The sequence below is a fragment of the Brassica rapa genome, chromosome A08, assembly GCF_000309985.2.
Source record: "Brassica rapa cultivar Chiifu-401-42 chromosome A08, CAAS_Brap_v3.01, whole genome shotgun sequence".
NCBI lineage: Eukaryota > Viridiplantae > Streptophyta > Magnoliopsida > Brassicales > Brassicaceae > Brassica > Brassica rapa.
In genome coordinates, this window is record NC_024802.2 from 14441726 (window position 1) to 14458945 (window position 17220).

Here is a 17220-nt window from a genome sequence, read left to right on the forward strand (position 1 = left end):
CTTCATATTAATTTAGTGAAGACTAAAATAAAGCAAAAAGATCAAAAAAAGACTTAGAAAATAAGATGTATGAATTACGATGTATTGTTATTTAATTATAATTAAGTGTTTTACAAATTAAGGTTTTTTATTAGTATAAAATTATGGTAATAATTATTAATACAAATTTAACTTATGTAACAAATAGATTTTCATGTATTGTTATAAAATAGATACATATTTATATGTTTCTACTTTTAATCTGTTTTGTTCGGTTTATTCGGTTTAATCGGTTATATACCAAACAATATCCAAATCCTACGGTTTTTATAAAATTATATCCATTCGGTTTATATGGTATATACCAAAACCAAACCATATTGTCTACTTCGGTTCGGTTCGGTTCGGTACGGTTCGGTTTTACCATATTGAACAGCCCTATGTGCAAGTATTGTTTGCTCTCTATTATAAAGTCCATTGATGTAAAATCGAGACTAATCTCCAATTTCATTCAAAAAAGAAATCCATATAGATGCTCAGTCAATCTCTTAATTTAAGCACCTTGACTTTGTAATTAGAAAATCATCATAAATGGTGATAGATAAATTATGAGTCAATTTAAAAATTTGAAATGATTAAGTTTATGGTCAAATATCATGATTAATATATTGTTTCATAATTTTTTTTCCTTGCATATAATACTTTCCAAAAATTGAAATTTGGAAAGGAGAAATCAAGGATTTTATGATTGAATTATGCTGAAAAGATATTCATATCACCAAAATAAAATGCGTTTAAACATCATATTTTGTGACTATATATATCATACTAAGCTAAGAGCTTAGGCATCACATGAACAATGTGTGTTAAACCACTTAGTTAAAGAGCTCGATATATTACCATTAGTTTAATTATTTACTTTTAACATGGATAGCTCACTTCATTTGAAAGTCAATATTCAATTTTTTAATCTATTTACTCCATGTAAAGGGTTTCAAATTGTCATTTCATAATTTATTTTATATTAATATTTGCTTATTCTTATTGATTTACTAGCATGATAAAATATTTCAATTGAATAAAACAAATATACAAGTTATAAAAAAAAACAGAATTTATATTGACATACTAAATTTCGTTTAAACCCATATTTTATAACATGTAATATTTATTTATATAACTTTAATATCAACATATTCAAAGTGATTATATTTTTAAATCTATTCACCCTGCGCAAGGGGTAGGTTATCACCTAGTTCCACATTAAAAAAAAATCATTGGTGTAAACTTTTATTACACAAATATGCAAATAATCATAAAATCATATGAGTACAAACCTCATTTAATATATATCCATATTAAAATTATACTATATATCTATGTTAATATCATTTAAATTTAATTATATATCATATACGATAGATAACATTGATTATTTTGATTTACTTACCCTAAAATGATTGTGAATAAACAAGAACGGTCGTTTGATTTAAATGCGCACGCTAATTTATTACATAATTGTAACTAATTTCTTAGTTATTTAATATATAATTATTATTTTATTTTTTCATAATATGCATAAAACATAAAATAAATAATAAATATAAAATATTTATTCTGCACAAGGCACAAATCTTAACTTAAGTATGTATCTCTTTAATAATTTTAAGTCTTAAACATTTTCTAAATCTCAGGCCAAAACAAAATAACGAAATGAGAATAAACTCAAAAATCAATATTTATATCGAGTAATAACCAAAAATAAAAAAAGGACACAAAAATGAGAAAAATATTGAAGATAGATAAGATTGACACGTCAACGTAAACTTTCATAAAAAAATTAACTTTTAATTTGCTAAATCATGATATAAAACCGACTTGACATAGTTTCATTGTAACCAAATAGTTGGTCTGAAATTCTTCGGTCAAAACGTTATTATGCGATAAGTGATTTTTTGACCAAAAATATTTTTAAAAATGAGATCAGCTCATGAGTAAACAAATGATGTAATTAACAAAAAAAAAATAAAAGAAATTATTTAAGGGCCAAAAATATTAATTCGATCAAAATATAAATTTTATTTTTTTATAAATATTTCTCAAATAATTTTCATATAAAATCACCATCCGCTTCTTATCCTAGTATATTATTAAGATGTAAATATTTATATATCTGAACCCTCTATGCGGTCGGGAGGGTTTGCGCTCATGACAAAAGCCGAAGCCGTGTTGACAAGATGACTTCATTACTTTCAGTGACCAACATATAATACGCAAATTATATATGTACATTATTTTCTCTGGTCTGTAACAATAAACGAGTAATGAAATTATATTTTATTGGATTCTTCTTCTAACAACCAAATAAGAGTTCGTATGAGCCAACAAGAATACAGCACACACTATCAAATAATCAAACCCATGAAACTTCCTTCTCTTTTTTTCCTTGCCATTTTCTAGCAGCTATATAAACTCATATCACATACCTCAGTTTCAATCAACAAATACATCTAAAATATCATCAATACCTATAAAACATGAAGTTTTCTTGCGGCACAAGATTTGCATTCTTGGTTCTCTTTCTCTTTGCAGCACAATCTGTGGCTGTCTACGCGGGTAGCTTCCACAAAGATGTGAAAATACACTGGGGTGATGGACGTGGAAAGATTCGGGACAGAGATGGAAAGCTTCTTTCTCTCTCACTCGACAAATCCTCCGGTTCAGGTTTTCAATCCAACCAGGAGTTTCTATACGGTAAAGCCGAGGTTCAAATGAAACTTGTCCCTGGTAACTCTGCTGGAACCGTCACAACATTCTACGTAAGTAACATAAAATTTTGAAAGCATCCTTTCGCATCTTTCCCTATTGGCTTGATTACAAATAATTGATTAGTATGTTGGTGTTTTATGATTACTTTATGTAGCTTAAATCGCCCGGAACTACTTGGGATGAGATCGATTTTGAGTTCTTGGGAAACATAAGTGGACATCCATATACTCTTCATACTAATGTTTACACACAAGGCTCAGGAGAAAAAGAACAACAGTTTCATCTATGGTTTGACCCAACCGTTAACTTTCACACTTATTGCATCACATGGAATCCCCAAAGAATTATGTAAGAATATCCATCCATCCCTTGTACATTGATCTTATATATATGGACTATAGCCTCATGAACTTATTGCTAAGGTTCATGGACTTCCAACTAAAATCAATGGAAAATTAGTAGAATATCACATGTCCTTAGATATAATTCTAGGTCTCAATACATTTTTTTTTCAATGTTGGATTCCTAATGATTCTCTTTTGTTTCCTCTCTTCTAGTTTTACAGTTGATGGCATTCCTATTAGAGAGTTCAAGAACACCGAATCCATGGGAGTTCCTTTCCCAAAGAACCAACCAATGAGGCTCTATGCGAGCCTTTGGGAAGCCGAGCATTGGGCCACAAGGGGAGGATTGGAGAAAACAGATTGGTCAAAAGCTCCTTTCACTGCTTTCTACAGAAACTACAATGTGGAAGGATGTGTTTGGGCTAATGGTAAATCATCTTGCCCCGGGAATTCTCCATGGTTCACTCAAAAAGTTGATTTTGAAGGCCAGAAAAAAATGAAATGGGCACAGAGTAAGTACATGATCTACAACTATTGCACCGATAAGAGAAGGTTTCCTCGAGGTGTTCCTGCAGTGTGCACTTAAATTGTTTGTTCTTTTGATTCGTGAATATGTTACTTGGGATTGTCATTGTTGCTGGAATGAGTCTTATCTATTATTTTCATTTATTTGTTGCTCATATTATGTGTGTGTGGTGATTGTGTAAGATTTTTTAGAGTAATAACAAATAATAAATTATGGAAACAAGAGTATTCGCTACTAAAACTTATGAAACTTTAAATTGTTTGACTGGATTTGTAAGATTCTTAAACATTAAGAGAGGTTTAATCTACAACAATGCTTGAGAAGAACATAACGGGGACAATCCAAATTTCAACACATTATTCTGAGGTGTTTTATTGCTCACCAAAAGAAAACATTTTTAGGCTTGGTTTCAAGCTTGTTCGTAGAAATGGCTTGACTTAGCAGTAAGATAGAAACGGATTGGCTTAGAGCTAGCTTAAGTAGGTTGCTTAGAATATTTTATAATTTAAAAAAAAAAAGAAAAGAAGATAAAAGGTGTTGCTTAATTAAGCATTAGAAGGATCGTTGCTTCTGTTGCTTTTTTCTTTTGTTTATATCTTTTTTCTGTTCTCTCTAGCCCACTTAATTTTTTTTCACTATGGTCCACTTAAGAGATCCTTAAAGGATTTTAGCATAAACATGCTCTTAGAGCATGATTATTGGAGGTCCTTGGTCTTGAGTCCTTAATATATGTGTATTAAGGACCCAAGACCAAGGACCCCTAATAATCATGCTCTTAGTAGCAGAGCAGGTCCTGACTTTTTGGTGGCTAGAAGCGAATAAAAAAAAGGCTGGTTCATAATTTTTTTTACTAATTGTTTATAAATAACTAAATAAAAAGTCTTAAACAAAAACGTTTAAAAACATGAAAACCAATACATTACTGCTGAAACGTTAGACGTTAAACGTGGTATTCGAAGAAGAGTTTACGAAAAGAAGATCCACTATAGATCGCGAACACTAACTGTAGTCAGAACCATAGCTCACCCTTGTAAAAGAAGGCAAGAGCCATGGAAAAACTCCATTGCTAGTCGGTATACTCAATTTGGCAGGAAAGAAATGTTCATCGAATGCGAGAACGTAAGTTAACTCCAGCTCAGCTGCTCAAGTTATCTCGTTTTATATACAATATACTATAAGAAGAATATTGTGGAAAATTATTTAACAAATATAAAAATCCTGTATTCTCAGATTATAAAAACGAGATTAGTACTAATTATTATTACCCGTCCATAATTATCACTGAAATTTCCCCAGCGGCTGTTGAGCTTATTATTGTTTTTGAAATTGTTGGTTCTCGCAATGCAAATCCATATATATCCACCTGAAAGTTCAAAAGTTTTCTAGGTCAGACTCTTCTCGGATTGGCTGTTAGATGATAAACAAAATATTAAGAAGTTGATTTTTAGTGTTTAGGCAAGAATATATACAATAAAAACTTTATAAATTAATACTCGATAAACTAATAAACATAATAAATTAATAAATTTATTCGGTTCCAAATTAGAGCGGTTCAAAATATGACACAAATCGATAAGTAATAAGATAATCATTTTTAGGAAAATTCTATGTAAATACATAGTTCCATTAAAATCACAAATTAATAATTTATATATCTATATTCTGTTTAGTTATCTCTATTTTTAATATTTTAATATATTTTAATAATATTTAATAAAATATATCTAAATCAAATTTAAATTTCTTTGAAACATATTTTATATATACTAAATAATATAATAACAACAATATGAAAGATTTCTAAAATTTGATTAAAGTATATATGGTAAAATCAACTATTTCTTATTTTACATAAAATATATTTGAAAATATAAATATCTAAATAAGGAAACTTTTATAAATTAATATAATACCATAGTTCTAGCATTATAGAGTTTTTATTCTATATATATAGAATAATAAATGAAATTTGTTGATGATTATCCATTGAAATAGTTATGGACATATGTGGATAATAACAATATTGATAGTTAATTAGTGAAGATTAGAGTTCAAAAAAGTGATCGTAGTAAGTAGTAACATTATTATTATATTATTATTGGCCATAATCAATTATGAAAAGGACTTGGAGACTTTCTTTTTCTTCGAGTACTTGGAGACTTTATGTCTTTATAGGACAAACCAAAATAATGGGTGTTAATTGCTAATTGCGCTTATCCCTTGAGATCAGCTGGTTAAATGAAAATGACATCCAGCCAATGGTTTTAGGGAAAAAAAAACATACGAGGATATTTGGTTAGGCACACAGTGTGTTCTGTAACAAATGTCGTTGAATAATTTGGTTCTAAATAATTGTGTGGTTATGTGGCGAGACTACACTCTCGCTTCTATATTTTGCATTCTTTGACGAATGCATCGTCATCAGTCATCACTCTTCAGTCTCATCTTCTTTGACACTTCACCAATATAGAAAACATCTAAACGTTTAAACATGTAATGGTGGTGATAAATACGACCTGGAAGGCTGGAACATTGATTGATCCCGGAATTGACAAGACCATACATAGCTGTCCGAGTTATGGGTTCGTTAAAATGAATTATATAGTGAACTGAATTAACAGTGAGATTAGTCCCCTGATTAAGAATTCTGATGAGCCATCACACTAAGAAATTAATTTCGTAATGGTACAGCTGTAAAGCTTAGTAGGACCAAGTTGATGTTTGGTTAGGCAGTCCAAATCAAAATTTCCATATCTCATCCAATGATTCCTATTCATATGTGTATATATAGCTTTAGTTACGTAGCTACCCCATCTTAGTTCTTATGGTCCATACTATATATTACTTAGGTATTCAAAACTCAAAAGTATATACTATTATTAAAAACTAACCTGTCTTTCGCACTTAACTCAAATCATGTCAGTGTAATAATGAAATTGAATTTGTTTAACAAATGTTACTGTTTTATTAGTGGAGTTTTTTTGTGCAAATACTTTTCATTAGTGGAGTTCGTATATCATGCTTTCTATTAAAGAATTTTAAGCGATGGTTCCATAAAGTGAATAGCTTGACATTCAATCTCAAGTTATCAATATAATAAATATACAAAAATTATCAGGATATATTTATTTGAATTTTTTTTTAAACGCTGATTTATTATTATCTTACAATTATGATATAGGAAAGATTACATAGACGATTCGACAACCAACAATACTACCTGCCTTATGAAGATCTACGCCTAACTGCATCACCTGAACCGTCCTACGAAAATCCACGCCTGGCCATATTTACTTGCACCATGTTGAAGATCTCTTGCAAGCATTTCCTCTTTAGTCTGCATAATTGTTTAATAAACCGCTCTCTCCGGGACTTGAAACCTTGATTTCCAGTAATCTACAATAAATTGCATACTCTGTAATTCGAACCCCAGACATGGGTGTAGAAGCCTTTAAACCTTAACCAATAGGCTACGGTGCTTCCACTATTTCTTTGAGTTAGAGATACTTCTCGTCGACCCAAATTAACTAGTTATTCAAAAGTTGTAACAATTACATTTGTCGATAACCTATAGTTTATGATATGATTTGGCAATGATATGAAAACTCAATATGAAAATTTGGAAAATGACCATTTATTAGTAATTTTGGCGTGGAAACAGAAGACAAAATTAGCAAAAAAAAATTATTGAGATACTGATCGTTACTTGTTCGTTAAATCGAACGAAAGAGGAGGAAACTAGCTTTGGTGCTTGAAGAAAAATAGAAAAGAGCAGTTGAGATTGGACCAGTCATTTCCAATAAATATTAATTAATTGTTCTATTTTAATTCAGCTGTATTTTTTGTTGAGTCCTTTTTTCATATAATACATCAATTATCATATAATTTACAGAATTAGAAAGTTAAATTAGACTTATAGGCATGGTTGCACATATTGATTAGAAATTTTTATTTATTTATTTGTTGCATGGAACATCTTTATCTAGTCCCTTCATTAATTAGTGACCAACCAAAAGAAATTGTCCTTTTTGTTTAAAAAGAGAGAAAAATAAAGCGTGTCTATTGCTGCTCCTACTTGCACCTCCGTTAACGCAATCATATCTTTAACTCATACAACTAAACTCTTACTTTTCGTCGTTGCTTCTACTCCTCAAATCACACAACCCCCAATATAGTTTTTTTTTTATCACATCGTAACAATATGGGGCTGCCAAAAAAAATATGTACGATTAAAAAGCTTGATGTAGAATGCATGTAGAAAAGTTCGACTGAGTCAAAGCAAGTTGTTTTATTCCAGAAACATGGTCCAGTTACGCCCCAATAATTGGATACATACAAACTCTGAAACAAAACAAAAGAATATAAAAAAAAATATTTAGTAAAAAAGGAAAAAGTTATATAAAAGTAATATTCTCCTCAAATTTCAACTAAATTTTGAGAACATGAAGTCGAACAATTTCACACGTAATGTTCCTCTAGACCTCTTATTTTTGTCTCTCCTATAGGCCTCTACGTAGTGATTTAGGCTGTACTAAAACATTTGAATTTGGTAATCTTGTGCAATCTATAATAAACATATATACAAAGCATGCACCAGTTATATAGCAAACGATTATTCAATATCCTCAGTAAGAAGTTTTAACCCAAATTATAACCCAAAGAAAAGTTTATATCAGTTTTCAGTAAAAGAATTTTAATAAAAAATAGAGAATTAATATCTAACGATGTGCCCATATATAACTCTTTTTTTTTTGGTAATCATAATGATATATAACTTATTATCTCTTTTCCAAAAAAAAAAAACTCATTATCTCTATAAAAACTTTTAAAGGATGGTAAAATAATATGTTTACCAAATGATAGAGGATTGGAGGTACTCAAGACTCCAGCTGTGATACATCTTGCATGCAATATTGCAATGTCTTGATATGAGCCTCCTTTTGTTTACCCACTCTCTTCTCGTTTATTTTATTAAGTACTCTTATTATTACTTCTCCTCCCACTATATATACATGTCTTCCCTCTTATCTCTTCCTCACATTCCTCACCAAACACAAAGATATGTCTTCTTTCAAAATATTCTTCTTCTCAGCTCTACTCGCGGCTGTGTTTTCAGCCTCAGCAGCTGACTTCAACAGCGACGTCAACGTAGCATGGGGAAACGGCCGTGGGAAGATACTCAACAACGGCCAGCTTCTTACTCTCACCTTAGACAAGTCCTCTGGTTCTGGTTTTCAATCCAAAGCAGAGTATTTGTTCGGAAAGATCGATATGCAGATTAAGCTCGTGCCCGGTAACTCGGCAGGAACAGTAACAACTTTCTACGTAAGTAACTTAACCTAGGAGTGTTTTAATGTGATTTGGATTGATAATCTTGATTGTTTGTCTATTTTTATAACTTGCAGCTGAAGTCAGAAGGATCGACTTGGGATGAGATTGATTTTGAGTTCTTGGGTAATATGAGTGGAGATCCTTATACTTTACATACTAATGTCTACACTCAAGGTAAAGGTGACAAAGAACAACAGTTCCACCTTTGGTTCGACCCAGCCGCAAACTTCCACACTTACTCAATCCTCTGGAACCCTCAAAGAATCATGTAAGTAAAAAATATCTCACATTTCTTGCTCCGCAAGTAACACTCAACAAAACCCTAACTAGGGTTTATTTATGTTTATCCGCAAATCCTAAACATAGCTAAGTAAAACATTGGCATTGCGTCTCCAAATTTTTTTAGATAATACTCTATCTGTTTCATAAAGAGTGCTAGATTTCTTTTTTTTTGTTGAAAAAATATCATTTTACAATTTCAATGTAATTTTATTCATTAAATCTATCTTTTTGTCCTTTTGGATATCCAATAGATTTTTATTTAAATCATTTTCATTTAACTAAACATACATTGAATAAGAATATATTAGTTTAATATACAATTTTCTTAATCTCAGTAAAAATGTCAAAGTGACACTTTACAAGAAAGGGATGTAGTATATATGAAGATAAGTCCTTAAATTGTTTCTTAAAAAATTACTAAAATTCTTAGTAATTTGTTTAAATCTTACAGGGTTAACACTTTATTATTTAATGTGTTATGTATATTTTCTTTGTTTTGCTTAGATGGACCGTCGACAATACACCGATTAGAGAGTTTAAGAACTCTGAGCCTCTCGGTGTTTTGTTTCCAAAGAGCAAGCCGATGAGGATGTACGCGAGTTTATGGAACGCAGATGATTGGGCAACGAGAGGCGGTCTGGTTAAAACGGATTGGTCCAAAGCTCCATTCGTGGCTTCTTACAGGCACATTAAATGTGATGGGTGTGTTCATGCTAACGGCCGGTCGTCTTGTAGCTCGACGAGACCAACCTCTAATTGGTACACTCAACAAATGGATTCGACGAGCCAAGCTAGGCTCAGATGGGTCCAGAAGAATTATATGATATACAATTATTGTACGGATAGTAAGAGGTTCCCTCAGGGAATCCCTCGCGAATGTGCAACAAGCGCATAGACTTTTAAATTGTTCTATATATATTCTCCATGTTCCTCTGCTTTCTTTCTATCCTATGTGAATGCTCTGTTACTTCTTTTGTTACTTGTGTTTGATTCTTTTGATTGTATATCGTTGTCCAATAAAGCAAAGGGTGTGTCTACATATGTAAAAGATGTTTGTGAAAAACAATATGTTCTATGAAAATGATAGTTATTTTATATAGATAAAAAAGATGATTTGCTTCACTTATATTGTAAACAATATGAGAAACGTGTTAAATGCATCTCAAAATGCAATGGCTGGAAAAATGTCAATATAAAACTAATCGAATTTTGTTATTACTCCTTCCATTTTTAAATATAATTTTTTTAATAAGTAATTATGTTTATTCAATTACTATTACTTTAAATTATTTTATTTTGATGCTAAAAAAGTAGGCATCATAGAAAAATATAATGTGCTACTAACATATGTAAAAATATGAAAAAACTACATACTCGAAACATAATTAGTAAAGAATTCATCAAAAATTACAAAAAAATTATCAATATTGATTTTTATATCAGCATATTTATTTATCAACCACATGATTACATAGAATGAGATTGACAATTGGTCTTCTAAATTTAAGATATAACAATAACAAAACTTACTTAAAATCCCATTAGAGTTGAATAAACGACGTCGCATCGTTTTCATCTACCTTCTTCCTTTTTAGTACTCCGCTTCAATCGTCAGATCTGATCAAATCTCTTCACCGACATCAAAAAAAAAAAGCTCCGGCAAATCGGCATCTCGAAACCTCCAGAATGTCTCACAACGATACGATTCCGCTCTACCAATCGTCCCAATCAGACATCGACGAGATCGAGAACATGATGAACGACGGATTCCAATCGGGTCCCGGAACCGTCCTCCCCGCTCGCCCGCCGAGCCCGATCCGTCCCTCGATCCCCGTCTCGTCCTCCCCCTTCGTCCAATCCAACCTCCCTCCGCTTCCGCCGTCTTCCTCCTCCGCCGCCCAGAAAGTGACGCCCGTCCCAGCCCCTCCGTCGCTTCCGCCGGCAGTTAACTTCGGCAGCTCGGAAGGCTCGAAGACGACGGGATTCGGGTCTCCGCCGAACACGTTGACGGAGCCGGTGTGGGATACGGTGAAGAGGGATCTGTCGAGGATCGTGAGTAACCTGAAGCTGGTGGTGTTTCCGAATCCGAATAGGGAGGATCCTGGGAAGGCGCTTAGGGATTGGGATCTGTGGGGTCCCTTTTTCTTCATTGTTTTCTTGGGCCTTACGCTTTCCTGGTCTGCTTCGGTTAAGAAGGTAAATCAAAATCTTAGCTTTAGCGTGCCCGTGTCGTTAAAGGTGACATCTTGGCTTGATTGAGAGTTTCTATAGACATTGCTGCACTGATGTTAGATTTTGTTTTAACATATAGAACTGGTTTGCTCTCTTACTTGTGATTTTGAGTTTCATTGCTCTCTCTCCCCTGTCTTAACCGAAGCAGCATTTTATGTCTAAGATCCGATTTACAGCGGTGTTGTAAAATTTAACCTTTAACTGATGGAGTAGTTTCTTATTGGTGGTACATAGAGTGACGGTTCTAGTGGCATTGCTCTTAGGCTAAGGCATCCCTAAACACTGCAGTGCTGTCAGATTTTGAATTAACACGTAGTAGAACTGATTCAGTGAGCAATAAACAATACATGTGGTGCTCTTTAACATTTAATTGATCTAGTTACATAAGCTTACGTGGCCAAAACGATGGATGTGGTTGGTACAATAGAATGATGAATCTTTGAGAGTTTCTCTCGAATGATGCTTCTAGAGGCATTGCTCCTAGTTTTGATTTCTTAAACTAAGGAACCCCTACTGCTGTCAGGTTTTGGTTTTAACACGTAGAACTGATTCAAAGAGCAAAAACCAACGCATATGGTGCTCTCTTGCTTGTAATTTTAGGTTTCATTACTCTCTCATGTTTTGCCTTAGCAGCATGTTATGTCTAGGATCTGATTTATGATTAATTATATTGTAAATTTTAACCTTTTGGTGTTGTAGTCACGTAAGCCAATGTGGGCAAAAGGATGGTTGTGGTCGGTCTTTCAGATATTCCTGCTTGTAAAATGGTTTATGAACGTACTGAATAAGAAAATGTGAAATCAATAGGTTAGAAGAAGGCTGTTTTGTTATTTTTGTTGTTTTTGAATAGGCTGCTTGATATATGCGTGATATATCTGAAAAGATATCTCGGTTCGCTTTGGGCAACGTCTAAATGTTATTAACTTTTAGTCATATGGATATAAGCTACATCTGTGTTTTCATTGCCATCTAAAATCGTCCTTTCTTTGCATTTCCATCCCAGGCTTGAGTCCCTGAAGTCACAAAGCATTACATTTTTTCATATCTTCTAGAAAAAAGAACCGTTCAATTGCATTTGGTCTCACTTCTGTTTCTCTGTAATGTTCAGTCGGAAGTGTTTGCCGTGGCATTTGCACTACTTGCAGCTGGAGCAGTGATCCTCACACTAAATGTACTGCTCCTGGTAAGTACACATCTGATTCATGTAGTAATACAAGCCAACATACTCTTCACTTTCTTGTCACAACTTTGATTTTCGCTTTCCTGAAACAATATGCAATAAACAGGGAGGACATATAATCTTCTTCCAAAGCCTAAGCCTTTTGGGATACTGTCTATTCCCACTGGACGTTGGAGCAGTGATCTGCATGTTGAAGGACAATGTTATACTGAAAATGATCGTAGTCACTGTGACCCTTGCCTGGAGCTCGTGGGCCGCTTATCCTTTCATGAGCGCCGCCGTGAACCCAAGAAGAAAGGCTCTCGCACTTTACCCGGTCTTCCTCATGTATGTGTCTGTTGGATTCTTGATCATTGCCATTGATTAATTCGATCTTGAAAAATGGGAAAGTCAGAGATACGTACCATATATTTCAGTTTGAAATCGTTTGGTATACAGAGTAGTTAGAAGTTTTCCCATCTGCGTTTTAATCTGAGTTTCAATGAGATCATATGTATAATATGTTCTTTAACATCTTTTCCTGTTAAACTCTGGTCTGAGTTGATGTGTTTTTGCTCCGTGTATGAAACTTGCTGTTTTTTTTTTGAGAAGGTATATAAAATATGTAAGACCTTGATATATCATATGCTTTAAATTGGTCATACATTTTCAACCCATAGCTATTTTTAATTCCAGAGAAAAATCAGGTATCCTCTTCTAAAATCCCTTATATATTAATTGAGGATCTTTTAAAAAGATGTAACTTCAACTTTGTACTAATTAAATTTTAGACTTGCTGATGTGTCTATCTATTAAGTCTTTTCTTGCTGATGTGTCATGATTAGAAAGAGTTAAGCTAAACCTTAGGCTAATATTATTAATCTCTAGGAATGTAAATTAACGGACCGAATAATTGACGAGTTAATATAATGGTTGTGTCATAGTCTACGTTTTGTTGAAAACTCGACAGCTACTAAAAAAGATATTATATTGGCCCTGTCGATAACTATACAAAGGTTCTTGATCAATCTTCACAGCAAGTTGTCCATGTTTTATAGGGGATGTGATTCAGTCGTGTATATATGCAAAAGAGTTGTTTAAAAGATGGTATTGGCCATGTCGATAACTATAAGAAGTTCATGATCATTGTTCATAGCAAGTTTTCTATGTTTTGTTTATAATGTTCTTCAGTTGTGTATATGTTCTTCCTAACGAATTTTAAAGAAACATAGAAGAGACAGTGTCGAATGTGATTAATTCTAAAATAACAGTATGTATTGAACAAAGCTATTTCATGATTTAATTCATTTTTCTTTCATGAGAAATCTATTTGAAAACCATATCCATGAAAAACATAAAGCATATACGGTCAGATTATTAGTGATTTTGGTTAAGAGGCAAGTTTATTATAGTTGAACCGAACCATAATTAGTCATAAATAATAAATGGAATTTAGGTAACTAAAATTTATGTCTTTCTTTATTAACAGAAATAACTAAATGCACATAGCTCAATGAAAAAAGGAATATTCATATCGAATATATATGCTTGATTCACAATTCTTTCATGAGGTAAATATGGGAATTTATATTTAGGAAAGAAATTACTTTGTCACGAAGTTATCAATTGCCAAAAAAAACTAGGTAATTAAAAAACCGATATTAATTAATTTTGCGGTTTTGGCAGAAAAACATAATTTTACAGTTTTGGCGAGAAAACATAATTTTACGATTTTGGTGAAAAAGTGATTTTGTGGAAAAATATAATATTGTTTTGGCAGGAAAACATAATTTTATGGTTTTGATGGAAAAACGTGATTTTGCAGTTTTGACGAAAAAAACATAATTTTATGGTTTTGACAGGAAACATAATCATGTTTTGACGAGAAACGTGATTTTTCGGTTTTGGCCAGAAAACATAATTTTGTGATTTTAGTGGGAGAATGATTTTCAAGTTTTGATGAGAAAACATGATTTTACGGTTTGGCAAGAAAATGTGATTTTACGGTTTTGGCGGGAAAACGTGATTTTACGGTTTTGGCGAGAAAACCTAATTTTACGGTTTTGGTGAGAAAACTTGATTTTGTGGTTTTTGTGGAAAACATGATTTAAGATCTCGGCAAAAAATGTGATTTTGCAGTTTTGGTAAAAAACGTGATTTTGCGGTTTTAACTCTCAATTTAGAAAATCTAAATTTTTAGGTTTAATGGAGTTAATGGATTTCAATTCAACTGTACAAATTTAATTTTTTGGTTTAATATAGTTAGATCATTTGGATTTGGTCTTGAATAACCCATGGTCGTTAAGCTCATTTCACATCTCTACTCTCATCTATCTATTCAGCAAAAGATCTAAAAGTAAAAAAGGACCTCTACCAGTTCTGTTGTCGTGTTAAAGCCCTTTAAAACCATGTGGAGAATCAAGGTTAAAGTTATTAGACTTGATTATAGGGGTGAAAATTTTAATTTTATTTAGGGCAAAACTATTCTAAAATTAGGGTATTAAATGTTAAATTGTTTTGATAAAAAAAATGTTAAATTGTTTTCCTGAAACCATAACCAAGAATTTATACTATTATAAGACTAACCTAATTTGTAGTAATCTTTTTTTTATTTTAATTTCTCATTCTTATGTAAAACATTGTGAACAACCAATATTATTAATTATATAAAACATAAGTTATATTTGATCGGTCAGGACATAAAATAATTACACAGTAAATCGAAAGCTTCGCAATATTTGTGTTAAAGATCATAATATTTGATTAGCAAATTGCCAGCCTAATACAAATTCTAAAACGTATTGTAGTTAACGACGTATCAGCATTGTTTTGTCCAAGTATGGCAGTTTAAAAATATATTAAAAATATATATATATTTAAAAAACTAAATTATGTTCATATTCCATCAGTTGAACATTAGAACAATAAAAAAAGTTATGAATCGGGTTTAAAAATGCTAAGTTTTTTTTTCCGGACATGCTAAGTTTTAATCCCCTATGATATTACAATTGTTCCCAATCCAGTGTTATAAACAATATAAAATAACAGACACAGAAAATATAATCATACTATTAAATTTTTAAATTTGTCAACAGTATATATTTTATGTTGTAATCATGTACACTAATCCTGCGCAAAGCGCAGGTCTTATCCTAGTAGAATGTTATTTGTAATAATGAACACAATTCTATCAAATCGGTCAAATTATGACGATATATAAAATGAGTTATTTTCATAAATAGACACATTATGACTTTTTATTTTACTCTAAGTCACTTGTTGCTACTAGGGTAGTTTTTGTGACTAAAAACCAAAATTGTCAACCAACCTTATCTTCATCTAACTAAAGTGACCCTGCAGCTTTTAAAATTGGTCACTTTTCTTCTCTTTCTTTCTCGATAATAGACCACTTAAAAATATATAGAAACATAATTGCAGAATCTGGTGGAAAAGAAAGAAATAGGAACTTCGTTTCGACATAGATCTAAGATTCCGACGAATTCGAGTCCCGCCTTTCAAACATCCGAGTCTTATATCTCCATCATCACCAGAAGCAGAAGCTGCGAGTTGTGAGGCTCTCTCTCTTCGCCACCAAATCAAGCGGAATCATCTCCGCCGCGATTCATCACCATTAAATCACCTGTCTGGAGCTGCAAGGATCATCATGACCGGTTCGAGCTTCTCCGATGCGGCTCTCCTTCGTCACGAAAGCTCCATGTATAAAAATGGCCAGTTTTAGCTTTATTGCACAGATGGTCCCTAGACTTTTTAATAGATTCATTTCGACCCTAAAGGTTTCTGATTTAAAAATGTACCTTTTAATATTGACTTCACACTTTTTAACTGTCAAGACTCATGACCAGACATTCCATAATTAGTCTTAAACTTTCAATTGTGCACTCTAAACCTTCTCAAATGTAAATTAACATACAAGTGCAATATATACACCTAATATTCAATCTATATGATTAAAATGAATTAAAAACAAGTACTGAATTGGAGAAATAATTAGATAAACATTACTCTTAAAAATTATCTAGATAAACATTATAATCAATCTTTATGATATATAGATATTATTCTTTGAAAATAATTAGATAAATATTACTTTAAAATAATTAAATAGACTCTATATTTTAATGTTCATGTGGACATTCTAACTTTAGATATTATATGCATTTAGTGTACATGTGTACAACTTGGGATCGTGGATATCGAAACAAAATGAATACACAATTTCCATGTTTCTGTTTACAATATATAAATGTACATATGTATAATCATTTATATATATATATATATATATATATGTCTGTCGTTCTGAAATTAATCTTAACAGAAATAAAAATACATTTAAATGAAGAAAAATATGAAACACCGTGTACACATATTTTTATTGTCTATATGTACAACGTTTTACAAAAAAAAATACATCGGTTCAGTTGTACATTGCAGAAGTAACGATATCCAACTATTTGAATGATTTAGAAATTTTAAATTTAATTTAGATTATTTTAGGTTTCATTTAAAAGTATATATTGCATTTTACACAATTTCCATATTTCTTTTTGCAAAATATAAATGTACATGTGTATAAT

At 31.8% G+C, this 17220-nt stretch overlaps 3 protein-coding genes across 3 annotated transcripts; all 3 read left to right on the forward strand.

Moving 5' to 3' along the window:
- Positions 1-403: 403 nt before the first annotated feature.
- LOC103834678 (probable xyloglucan endotransglucosylase/hydrolase protein 18) lies at positions 404-5531 on the forward strand. Its single transcript, XM_009110744.3, has 3 exons — positions 404-2798; positions 2903-3096; positions 3306-5531. Exons 1-3 carry the CDS (start codon positions 2517-2519, stop codon positions 3676-3678), a joined length of 849 nt encoding a protein of 282 aa, XP_009108992.1. The 5' UTR covers positions 404-2516; the 3' UTR covers positions 3679-5531.
- A 3115-nt stretch (positions 5532-8646) lies between these two features.
- On the forward strand, positions 8647-10326 carry LOC103834679 (xyloglucan endotransglucosylase/hydrolase protein 24). The gene is made up of 3 exons (XM_009110745.3): positions 8647-8943; positions 9024-9217; positions 9736-10326. The coding sequence occupies exons 1-3, from the start codon at positions 8680-8682 to the stop codon at positions 10124-10126; spliced, it is 849 nt and encodes a 282-aa protein (XP_009108993.1). The 5' UTR covers positions 8647-8679; the 3' UTR covers positions 10127-10326.
- Positions 10327-10776: 450 nt separating this feature from the next.
- Positions 10777-13297, forward strand: LOC103834680 (protein YIPF6 homolog). The gene is made up of 3 exons (XM_009110746.3): positions 10777-11427; positions 12572-12646; positions 12750-13297. Exons 1-3 carry the CDS (start codon positions 10918-10920, stop codon positions 13008-13010), a joined length of 846 nt encoding a protein of 281 aa, XP_009108994.2. The 5' UTR covers positions 10777-10917; the 3' UTR covers positions 13011-13297.
- The last annotated feature ends 3923 nt before the right edge of the window (positions 13298-17220 follow it).